The sequence below is a fragment of the Typopeltis vanoorti genome, chromosome 11, assembly GCF_054136105.1.
Source record: "Typopeltis vanoorti isolate ZY-2024b chromosome 11, IOZ_Tvanoo_1.0, whole genome shotgun sequence".
NCBI lineage: Eukaryota > Metazoa > Arthropoda > Arachnida > Uropygi > Thelyphonidae > Typopeltis > Typopeltis vanoorti.
Genome location: NC_143559.1, coordinates 23953058 through 23965776, shown reverse-complemented (window position 1 = coordinate 23965776; position 12719 = coordinate 23953058). Strand labels below are relative to the sequence as shown.

Sequence of the window (12719 nt, the reverse complement as noted above, 5' to 3'; positions counted from 1 at the left end):
TAATAGATATAAAAGACAAGAGTGAAATCACTTCTCTTTTATATTTATATTAATATTATAATAACAGTAATATTCATTATAATACATCAGTACTATTAAAAATTATAAAAAGTAGTTAACTAATTATAGGCATCTCTATGAGTCCAAACACATTGCAGGAGGCATGTATGAATCACTTCTTGATGCAATACTTGTCATATATCAATAATTCTCCTTAAACTCATTTATTGCTAAAACACTAAAGCATTCCCATTCACCTTTGACAGTCCCATTCTACCTTATTCACTTCTTTTAAAGCAAAACATCTGTCCCTCCTACTTATTATTAATGTGCAGAAAAATTTCTTCTGCATCAGTCCGATAAATCAATTTAGTAACACGTGTTTCTATTGTATGCCCTCTTTTCTGATTATCAAATCCACCTTACAACCAAGACATCTTTAGTCTATCTTATCAGGAAGCATTACTCAGAGATGCACTATCTTGGTCGCTTGTGAATTTATTCACACGGTATTGATGGGAACACAGAACGATAAGAAAATAATCAACATTTCTAAACATATTCGCTGATAGAATTATATCCAGCATCTTCACAATACAAAAAGAGCTTGTCGCAGTACATGAAACAACAACAGTTTTGTACAACAGTGGGACTACTTTAAAAATTGTAACGTACAACACAAGGAACTCAAGTCCTAATTAAGTTGGAAAAAGAGAGAAAAGAAGTATTAATTAGAACTTAAATCACTGTCGCCCAGATTTTTGGTAAATTTATACAGCCATATTTGTTGAAGTTTGGAATATGTTTTAAAACTGCTGTTGATTCCAAAACCAATCTCTCTGACTTATGACTTCTGTATAGTACTTTTGCTACTGTGTAGTATCAAGTTATGGTCTGCTAGACCCGACTTGCCATAACGATAGTGCCAGATGTATTTTTTATGTTCACCAAGACAGATGTCAACAGTTCTTCCTGTCTGTTCATAGTAAGCCAGGTCACAAAAAAGAGGGCACTTCATAAACTCCTGAATGTGATAAAGAAGAGAGTCTGTCCTTACGTGAATGGATGAGAGTTGTCAATTTGATATAAGATTTAAATATGGTGCATAGCTGATATTTATTAAGTGCTTTAGATAACTTTTCAGAAGTGCCTTGAATGTATGGGAAGGAAACAGTTTTGTTGTTGTCTTGTGTGGTAGGCAATACAGGAGATTTCTGGGGAACATTTAGTATTTTTTCTATCCTATAGGGATTATGGCAATTGGATAAGGTGTGACGGAAGGGAGTGAGTTCAGCAGTAAGAAGCTTAACTAGGTGTTTTAATTTAAAAGACGGCTGAATATTTTTTCCGGAAGAATGTACTTCTGTATATTAGGATTCAGTGCCAATTTATAACTCAATGCCTAACAAGAGATGTAATTTGTTTTAAACTGCTATTAATGTAATATAATCCAGAAAGCATCATAAAATAAGAAAAAATGGGGACATGCATTATATATATTTTTTTATTTATTTTTTATTTTTTAGAGTTCACATTAGACGGACAGACAAGATACACAACGAAGCCAGTCGTCATGAACTAAAAGATTATATGGATAAAGTAGAAGACGTTTTTCTTCGTATGGAGTTGCGGCACGGTCCCCTCAAGAGACGGATATATCTCGCAACTGATGATCCAGCTGTCATTAAAGAATGCGAAACTAAGTGAGTTTATAAAATCTTGTGAAATCAAATTGTGAAGGTTCATTCAAACTGGTTTTTCAATATATTTTAATTTATGATTTCGCAAGTCACGTGGAACTTGGTAGAAGCCAGGAAGAGACAGAGGAGAATTGTTTACCTTGAGAAGATGGGAACCTGATGACAGTTTGTGAAAGGAATAAATGTAGCCACTAGATTATATTTTTAAGGGGTCTTGAGATTGGTTCAGAGACGCCAGAAATGTATGGCAACTTATTCGAATCAAACATCAGTAACATCGTTTTAAAATAATACAATGTTTCGTTAGTTAACTATTTGCGTTGTTTTAGGTGTAACAACACGCATCGCTTATTATGTTACATAATCCATTCTGCCTATTTCGACCTAATTTATAATATAGTTTTTCTTTTATAGTTTATAAACTTTATAATATAGTTTTTCTTACGCTACTCAAGAGCTCCCCTGCTCCACCCGAGAAATTCGGCCCAAAATATGGGAAGATGTGTGTGTGGGGGAGGGGGGAGGGAAACCGTTTGGCCTCCACAAATCGATTTAATAATACGGCCAGCAGAGTTGACCGTCTCCCTAAAGATCACATCATTCAGTTGACGTAGAACAAATTTGGTATATGAGTTATCTCTTAAATTGTCTATACTCCCCTGAAACATTTAGACCAACTAAATAAGAATTATACTCATTATTTCGGCCTGATCCTACGCTGATTTTATAAGATGTCGAATGTCCTGTCCTTTAAGCATCTTCACCCAAGCTTGGTTTTTACAATGCGTAAATCCTGAAAGCTTAATTCCCGTTGGGAATAAAATGAAGAGAGAGAGGAATATAAGGATGTTCACTTTTTTCCTCAGCCACTTGTAAGCCACATTCATCAACCATTTTCGGCCAAATTTGTACTATATTTGTTTCTTGCATTCTTCAAGGTTACTTACCCCTAGACAAGTTCTGCACAATTTGATCAAAATGGAGGAAACGGGGAGGGGAGTAGAATGCTTGGAATCTGGAGAACATTTGGACATAGATACTGTCAAGGTAGCTGTACGTTTTGATTGTTTCATCTAAAATAATAATAAGTGACAACTTATACAAAGTGTCATGCGTTAGGTAAAGGTTGGCTGTACTTTAAGAGAGCCTATTTAGCTGATATTGTTAAGAGTGTAAATCTACCTGAAATTCAATCTCTGCTACCATAGGAGTAACAGCATTATCCATATATGAAAAACAACGTAAGCAAAGTGAGAGCATTTTAAATTGCAGCCATCATCCTACTTCCTCGTTACTCCGTCTACTTGGCGTTTGAAGCGAGGAGTCTTTTGGATGAAAATATCTGGGTTAGAAATCCACTGTAGGACCTGAAGAACAATTATTAAGGGTTTTCAACTAAAGGTGAGTTAGTCTGTCTCATGTGGACATAGCAAAAGAGATGGCCTTATAGCCTTCGTTGTTTCGAGATGATTCCAAACAATTCAGCCCTCGGCTCAATTTTTTTACACATGATATATATGTTTAAATGACACTCTGTTAATTATAGGCAGTGCCAGAGAATTTCTAAATATGTATTTATCTGTTATATTTTCCAGCATATAACTCCTTTCCTATACCGAGAAATTTTACTTTGAATATTAGGGAAATTACAAATAGTATATATAAATAATATAAGGTATTAAATGAATCCAATTATTTATTAATTATATTATCTGTAATTTGCTAATTATCTAACTGATAATTTTGCTTTCTCCCCTTTTAGCTTTACTTCTTATGATTGCGTGCATATTCCTGGTGCAGCAGAAGGTGCATTTCGTGTACATACACGTGACACGAACACCTCCTCTTTGAGACTTTTACAAGACTTGTTTCTTTTGGCACAGTCTGACTTCATTGTTTGTACATTTTCTTCCGGAGTAAGTATCCATATGTTGCTATCATCCTAATTTTAAAGCTTTTTTTAAAAGATAAAGAGATTATTTAGATTGGAATAATTCATTATCATTGGACCGATTGTATGTGCTATTGACTCGAACCGTTCTGTGTTTGTGTGTGCGCGCGTCCACTAGTACACACACACACACACACACACAGAAATAGAAATGAATAATAATAATAACGCCCAGATTGAGCTATTGATATGAAATATCTGGAAGGAATCTGCATCATCTCAATGGAGAAGAAAGTAAATGCAAAATACAAAGGGCCAAAGGATTAAGGATTATCCATACCATTTTTTTAAATAAACGTAGCATTGTATTTTATACCGTGTTACGTTATCAATTATATAGCAAGTATTAAAAATTAAACAAGTAACCAATGACTTTTTTTTATTTATTTTAATATATATTTTGTGCAATAAGAAATATCAGAATATTGTTAGTTACTGACAAAGCACAGATAACAAAGATGATTCAAAGAAAGAAAGAACACAAAAAAGTATGCGACCAGTGGATTGCCACATATTGCTACTGGATGTAATGCAATACATATTTATAATATACTAGAAGCAGATTTTAAGGCACAGCGATATTAAAATGTTGTATGTTTTCTCTGCCACTTTAGCAGTGTAAGATTAATTTTACCCTATCTTTCATTTCTTTATTAGATTGACGATAAATAACGCTACAAAAGAGCTTCGTTTCTCTACTAGATTATCCAGCAGTTTCAAAATCCCGTTTCAATTATTGAAAATATTTTTAGAACTACTGGAAAAGGTTTCTCGCATCTGCTGTTAGTCAAATTTAAAGATGATCTGTTGTCATTTTCAAATTTGATTAATGTATGTGGAGAATGCATTACAGTCGAGAATCAATTACTTTCAAAAGAATTTGTTTTGTGAGATTTTCCGATGTGAATTCAAGGTCTGAATTTATTCAGAAATTTGCAAAACTGTCTCGATAAAAAAGAAATTGAACATCTTAAAACTGTGAGATGTTCATCGCATAATGCGTTCCCTGCGCTATGTGATGAAGCTAGACATTAAAAAGTTGGAAGATTTTCAAAAATCAGAAAAAATGTCTTTATAATTAGTTTCATATTTTAAATTAAGGGGATAATAAATCCCTCATTATTTCAAAGCCGAATAAGAAACTCGAAGATCGAAATCTAAGAGTTTCATGCCGAGGAACGTTCGGCGAGTTCAAGCGTAAGTCAACTCCTGGTAGTACAACACTAGGGCAACTCGGAGCAAGCTCCGGTCACTATCCTTAATATTTTCTTATAATGTAAAACGCAGCTCCTAGGAGATGTATTACTGTTTTACATTATGAGGAAGGCCACTACCAAGATCGGTTTCAACCTTTATTGAGGTCTCATCAGTGAGTAGCTAGACCTGGATAAGACCAAGGTTCAAGTGAACCGAACTTACATACTTTACTATACGAATTGCCAGAAAGGTGTACTCACATATTATTACTACACTCAAGAGCCAAGAGGCTATTTTTTCGGCGACGTAAATTAAATTAAGGGGATAATAAATCCCTCATTATTTCAAAGCCAAATAAGCCGGTACTACCAGGTGTTGACTTATGCTTGGACTCGCCGAACGTTCTTCGGCATGAAACTCTTAGATTTCGATTTTCTCATTCGGCTTTGAAATAATAAGGGATTTATTATCCCCTTAATTTAATTTACGTCGCCGAAAAAAATAGCCTCTTGGCTCTTGATAGTTTCATATTTGTAAAAGTATGATCAATAAGTATATTATTTCATTTTTAATATAATTTGGTAGCACATATTCCCAATAATTAAGTATCTTAAATTATGCGCACCACCAAATGGGTTCCGATTGGATCCCGCATTTGCTACGGACGGGACCTCTTCAGCAAAACAGGTTTTGCAGGTTTTCTTTTGACAACAAATCACATCATAGACTCACAAATAATTTCTCATATATGCAGAATCTAGGAAACTAAATTGTCAAGTTTTCAAACTAAGTAAGGTATATCCAAGCATTCAAGAATAGATGTCCTACTGTATGTAACTTACCTAAAATTCATTTAGTTATCGAGCTGTAGAATAAAAAAAAAAAAAAATTCGAAGGTTTGGAAATACGAAGTATTCCTTTCGTATTAGCAAATAAGTGTTGCAATTTTTACTTTTATAATATACCATAAAATTTCGTATGCTTTATAATATGCGAAAATTTGCTGTCTGGAATGACCAATAATTGCAACGTTCAGTATAATATATCCAATGCATGAATAGCAATAAAAATGTTATTATTAGGCACTACCTACCTGAAATTGGCTACTCTGCGTGATTTTCAAATTGATCACTATGGAAATTGTGAAAATTATAACAAATATTTCGTTTTGTTAAATTCCTTTAAAAAATACAACTACTACCTATTTTCTCCTTTTTTGTTCGATCGAATATTTTGCCCATTTTCTCATGCCAAATATCTTCTTTCCATCACTGCTCAAAACCTATGACAAGGAACAACCTATGACTCGCTTACGGTACGTCAGTACACAAACAATGCAAACGCGGAAGAAACGTTCTTGATACTACACGCTTACGGAAGGTTTAACAGTAACAGGAAATTCGACATCTGAATAAATAAAAGGAAGAGAGGAATCGATCGATAAGTTTAACTACAGGTAATGAACAAAAAAATGGAAACACTGAGCTACCGGTTCTCGTTATCGGTAGATGCAATGCAGCGTCAACGATGCACCAAACACAGATGCAGTTGATATGCAAACTCGCATACTCCCGACATTCCTAGGGACATGTGTATAAAGGCAAATGGAAGCTTGCGCAGTTTATTGCATGTCAGAATGGAATCCAGAGAGGACCTCAGTGACTTTGAAAGAGGGGGAGGGGGTGTTCGAGCCAGGCTGGCAGGTGCAGTTTGCTGAAATTGCATATGTTAGTCGAGGAACAGTCTCTAAGGTTATGTCAGCACAGCAGTCGAAAGGACAAACATCATCAACGAAATGCAAGAGAAGGCGTTCGAGTATTAGTGCGCTGTGCCACGAAAAATAGGCGGGCTACTTCTGAGCAATGTGTGAACAATTCACCAGTCGTGAGAAACCCATTTCAACAAAAACTCTGCGCCGGGAGCTACACAGAGTTAGATATCACAGTTGAGTTGCCTTACACAAGCCTTTGATCACTCCCGTCAACGCACGTAGTCGCGTCCAGTGGTGCAAATATCACAGGCAGTGGACTATTCAACTGTGGAGGGATGCGATATATGATCCGATGAATCCACGTTCACACTTTTTTATTTTATTTTATTTTTTTTAGCTGCAAACGGACGAATACGTGTGTGGCTTCAAATACCGAAGGAAGCTTACCAGCCAGAGTGCTTGTTTCCAACTGTGAAAGGTTTTGGTGGTTCTGCAATGGTCTGAGGCGCATTCTCATGGAACGGTTTGGGTTCACTTGTATTGGAATCCAAAGTGGATGCTGCACGTCATCTTTTAATCACAAATGATCATCTTCGTCCCATGTTGACACACTTTTCTCCTACGCAGCCAGAGCCACGTTTCAACAGGATAATGCTCCCACATCAAGCAAATATGGTTTGCGGAACATGACGGTGTGGTGTCCCGTATGCCATGGCCATTCCAATCGCCAGACTTAAATACTATAGAACATTTATGGGACATTTTGAAACGAAATCTCAGGCAACTTTTCCCACCTACAAAGAACAAAAGCGAGTTGATCCAGTATCTGTCGGACGAATGGTGTAGAATTCCTCCTGTTGAGTCCAAGCACTGACCGAGTCACTCCCTCTCAGAATACAGGCCGTACTAGACGCAACGCCATATTAATTTTTTTTTGTCCATTACCTGTATATTAATGTGAGGGGCAGAAAGTCGTTTATCTTCCAATACTATAACTTTAGCGATGAAAAATAGTTTCACGACAAGATCAGATCTAAGTGTTTCATAACGTGGACAGTATTAATAATGATAGCAATTATTAATAATAGAGATAATAAATTCAAATTATATATAAAAGATAATTATATATAAAACGGTAAAATTCAGCTCATATTTCATATTAACTGAATTTTACGCTAATATTTCATTCACATTTAATGAATTAGGAGATAAATATAAAATAAAAATCAGGAATTTTAAAGCTTTTTAAATAATAAAGACTCATATTTCTTCTGAAATAAAAACAAACGAACGCCTTTCACGTGCTCTGAAACATTTGTAGTAATCCCACCCAGAGAGATTGCTCAACATGCGATGATTATTTTAATGGCGTAAGGACAGCCAAAGTCGTACTGCACCATATCAAAGGTAATAGCAGTACATAAAGTAAGACAATCTCAAACGTACATGCCCGCAGTGGGTTTCAAACCCGCTACCTGTTGGTGGGGGAATGGGTATGCTAACCAGGCCAGTGCTCAACCTCTAATACAATAGTACTTATGAGAAGGATTTTTCGCTGATTTGGAAGGTATATAATATACAGTAGTGCTGTGGATTGGTGAAAAAGTGGGGAGAAAGAAGGAACTTGTTAACATTGGATTTGAATCTGCCGTTCTTTATATATGCTGCTAGTCATCGATATTCCTTCAAGAAACAAGGCCGGTCCAGGTAGTAGAGAGAATAAACGAATAGTACTGAATGAGAACCTGTTCAGTGGCTTCCAACTGAATTGTAACGGCACGCGACTGAGTTGCTGCTGCTAGAATTCTTAACATATATAAATGACTACGAAAAGAAAAAAAAAATCTATATATAAGAATTCATATTTTCTCGGTGAAAATGATATGAAAATTAATAGCGTTTAAATGACTAAACACCGAGAATAATAAAGAATGGGGTTTAATAGAAACACTACTAGTTTCGTTGATAAAACACCTCCTTCAGGTGTACAACTAAAAAGAATTATATACAAAAAACTAAAGACACATTACATAATAACATATTATAGAAGATCTGTTGTCGTTATTATGTAATATTTCTGTAGTTTTTGTATATAATTATTTGTACTTAGACACCTGAAGAAGTTGTTTTATCAACGAAACTAGTAGTTTCGTTGATAAAATAAACTCCTATTAAACCCCATTCTTTATTACTCTCGGTGTTCAGCCACTTAAACTTTATTAAGTTTCATATATATATATATATATATAAAAACAGGCAGCAAATACTGAACTATGTCGAAAGAAAGAATTAATCAGTGAAAGACAAGTTTCTGATCCATCTGAATACTCTTTTCTAAACTAATTCAAGGAGTTTTAGGGAGCTTTTAGGAGAGCAACATTTTAATCTCTGGATAGATGTTCGATATATTTAATACTTGTTCAGAGATAACTTATCCCCTTCCCGTGAAAAAGAGATAGCCTAGTTAGAAGCAGAAAGAAATACGTGTGATATGTTTATGCTAAGAAAGTTGATGGCTGCTTAAGAAGACATCTCGCATCTTGTATAGAGGTTTGGGTAATGTCAAAAAAGAAAAAAAGGACCCCCTTTGAGAGAATATCGACAGTTATTAGAACTCTGCTGAAAATTATTTGGAGATCAGTATTTCGAGACGCAGAAGCTGATATCTTGGAAGTTTTCTCATTCATGTGGTTCAAAGTTTGTCAGAAAAAGAGACATGCAGAGCAAAACTGTGGATTGAAGTCAATTGCTGAGGGTGTTGATGTGAAAGAAGGAAGAGAGCAGGGGAATGAACGGAGTCCTGTGGTATCCTAGTAAGTATCAGTTGCAGAATTTGTGGATAAGGATCCATTCAACATTACATGTAAGGTGCGAACAGAGAGAAATCCATTAAGTTGAAAAAGATAGAAGACTGACCATTCTGCAGTGTGTATATTCACGATTTAAGTATATTAAGTATATTACTGCAAGCTAGCATTATTTCTCTCTTATAAATTATGATAATTCTAAAGTTTTTTAATTGAATATTCAGTTAAATGTAATAAATTAGCAATCTTTAATTATGTACAGTAATACATGCTTGTTATGGACAGTCTGGAAGATGTGTATCTAAACGAAAGAGAACCAAAATTATATAATTTTAAATCAGTAGAACATGTGCCTGATACTCTTCATGCAGTATGATAAAAGAACATCCACTATCTTAAAAAGATGCTATTTCAGAAGTGAAAAGAGTATTCTGGGCACAAGCATAGGTTATATAAAAAAATCGTCATTCAAATACATTAGGCTGCAAGAAACTACACAAGATTTTAAGACTTTCATCATCCGCCAAAATAACAAAACCGGACATTAGGATATTTCGACCATTTACTCCTGTAACGAAGAGATGCTGGAAAGGATCAAGAGAGGACTGACTTAGGTGGTTTCTTGTCTTTGGAATGCTGAGCATGAAGACAGATTGAAGAAATATAATTTGCAGAGAATTGTAAATAGGAGGGGAAGGCATTATGATTGAGACATATAAGTTGCTAGGGGGTTATTACCAGATTAATGTGGAAGAGGTTGGTTTTCCATAGATTGGGGGAGGATAGGGGAGAACAAGAGGTAACTCTGGAAGGTGTGAGTAAGGGGATGAGAGAGCAAGTTTGAAGCATGGAGAGGGGTGAGTGACTGGAATGCCTTTACCGAGAGTGTGGAGGCAATGAATGTATTTAAGGCGGTATGATATGAACTGTGTGTGTGTGTGTCTCGGTAAATGGATGTAAAATAGTGTTAATCAGGTATTTGCTTCTTTCACATGTTGCATTTTATGTACAAGGAGGTATGGTAGTGTTCTGATAACACCTAGAACATAAATGATATTACAGCAACTGATATAACCACAAGAAAGAACATATCTTAAAACCCTTTAACCCCCCATTTCATTTCATTGTAATAGTTTGATATTATTCTTTTAGGATATATAAGAAGACATAATTAATTTTTGTTCTAGGTGTTTATCAGAACTTTCCAGACCCTCTTCCCTCCTCGCAACATGTGTAATCAACACATAACTCGAAATACACATATAAACAAAATAGCTCCCATTACAAGAATCATTAATACTCAGATTCAACCAGCTGTGTGTAACTCTGGTTAAGGGTTAAATATTATTGATCTGTCACAGGTCAGTAATACAAAGGAATGTAACGTCTATAAAGACATTCAACACAACACAGTTTGCAAAATATATAATGGGAAAGTCAATTTATTGGCGATTGTGGCAAGAATTTCAGCGCAATTGAACTAAAATGGGGGGGGGGGGAGTGACGTACTTCATCTAAAAAGAAGAAATGATATTTCTTAAAGTCACCTCATATGCAAAAATAAGTTTATCACTGAGAAAGTTATCTCAGTAAAAATATGGTTGTCTGTTAATTAGAAGCTGCTACTTGGCTGTATATTGTCTGAATTGATAAAGGATATATAAGCTAACGCTCTTTCGAAATCTTTGCAACTCAATAACACGAGCGTGACAACGAGATGTCACTTCTAAATTGCAGCCAAAAAACTAGCCGTAGTTTTCGAATAATATCCCCAAAATCTTTAATATATTGTTTCCGTAAGTATGTTCTTTTCGCTTTAATATGTTGTTTTCTTTGCAGTTCTGCCGTGTTGCCTACGAGCTGATGCTTGGATCTCGAGCGAATAGTGCGTCCTTCCCTGTGATTCACTCTTTAGATATCCATTATCATTATGCTTTCGTGAATACTCCACGCCGTGAAGCACTTTACGATCATGTGGCGTTGTCACACAACGAAATAAGTTTCCATAAAGGTCAAGTAATAAGGATGTTGGATTATGTGTTCACGTTAAGTCGGCAAAACAAGAAATATGATGGTCTCTTCATAGGAAATACTGAAAACAACAGAGGACATTTTCCTGCCTACAAAACGATAAAAAGATTCGATTGCTTTGATCCAGTGGAAATAAGGTATAGTCATTGACCTAAAATGCTTTCTATGACGACCAAACAGTGCTGAGACTAGCTTGTCTGAATTATTTCATTTGCCAGGGAAACTTCAATAGTTTTAAAACATCCAAAAGTATCCCGAACTTGGTGAAAGAACAGTGCAACTATTCTTTTATTGTTTTCTTCTCGCTACGCTAGGTTTCTTTAGCTAAAAGTAATAGGAAAAAGTCCAAAAGAGTGAGATAGGATGAATTACTGAAAATCTGGAGCGTTCTGTGATGCAATACTATATGCTCAACAAATGTTCCCTACTTTGAGAATCAGTGCACAAACACATCGTGACTGAGTGAGAATCCAATTCTTATTCAGTCATGTGAAGGTCTGTGGTTCCAATAGTCATGTGATATAACGCACAAAATGTCGCTTTCATTCAGGAAGCGGAAACATGACAGTTCGGTAGATAGAGCATTGAAAAGTGAAAATGACAAAAACATTTGATTCACTAATATGAATACCTGCACAAAATATTTTCTTTATTTATTTAAAGAAGCGTCTCAATTATATAAATGAAACATTTTTTAAAATACGGACGGTGATAAAATTTCAAGAAGCGTCGTGTACAGAGTAATATCTATAACAGTATTGCAGTAAGTTCGTCACCCCCCCTCCCACACTCCTTAAAGTTTCTAGTCAATTTCTGGTCCCATTTTTGGAATATATATATAAATTGTAGACAATATTTTGTATTAGTTAATTCTGCATTAAGTGGTCTGATTATAGTACAAAATTACTCATAATTTCCAACAACAGATTCTTTCATAAAAAAGAATTACAACAAAACATAAGATGTCTTTTTATGCATTACCAAATCAAAGACAGTATAACAACAAATATTACCAGTAGCGCATTCATTCGACCACACCGAAGTCATGGCCAGCACTTCTTATAACTGTTTTTAAAAACACTGTTTCGTAAACATAATCAGCCAACAGACTGATCATCTTTGCTACAGATTTTTTTTATAGTTTTGTAGCTCATTTTTTTAAAATTTATTTTCACAATATTTAAATTCATTGTCTTGTTAAATATGTTTGATTTATGGTTTTTGTTCTTGCTTTTTAATGCATCTTCTATCCCAGAGGTCCGCAAACTTTTGAGACGGAAGAGCCAAACCTGTCCCTCACAACAATTTAAAAATTATTCGAG

At 35.1% G+C, this 12719-nt stretch overlaps 1 protein-coding gene across 2 annotated transcripts in view; it reads left to right on the top strand.

Moving 5' to 3' along the window:
• Positions 1 to 12267, top strand: part of LOC150101380 (alpha-(1,6)-fucosyltransferase-like) — a 46855-nt gene extending 34588 nt beyond the window's left edge. For both annotated transcript variants that reach the window (XM_090400630.1, XM_090400631.1), the window contains exons 8-10: positions 1527 to 1703; positions 3463 to 3616; positions 11206 to 12267. In XM_090400630.1, the coding sequence (XP_090256756.1) occupies positions 1527 to 1703; positions 3463 to 3616; positions 11206 to 11547 (673 nt within the window). In that variant the 3' untranslated portion in view covers positions 11548 to 12267. The remainder of the gene's footprint in view (positions 1 to 1526; positions 1704 to 3462; positions 3617 to 11205) is intronic.
• Positions 12268 to 12719: the final 452 nt, after the last annotated feature.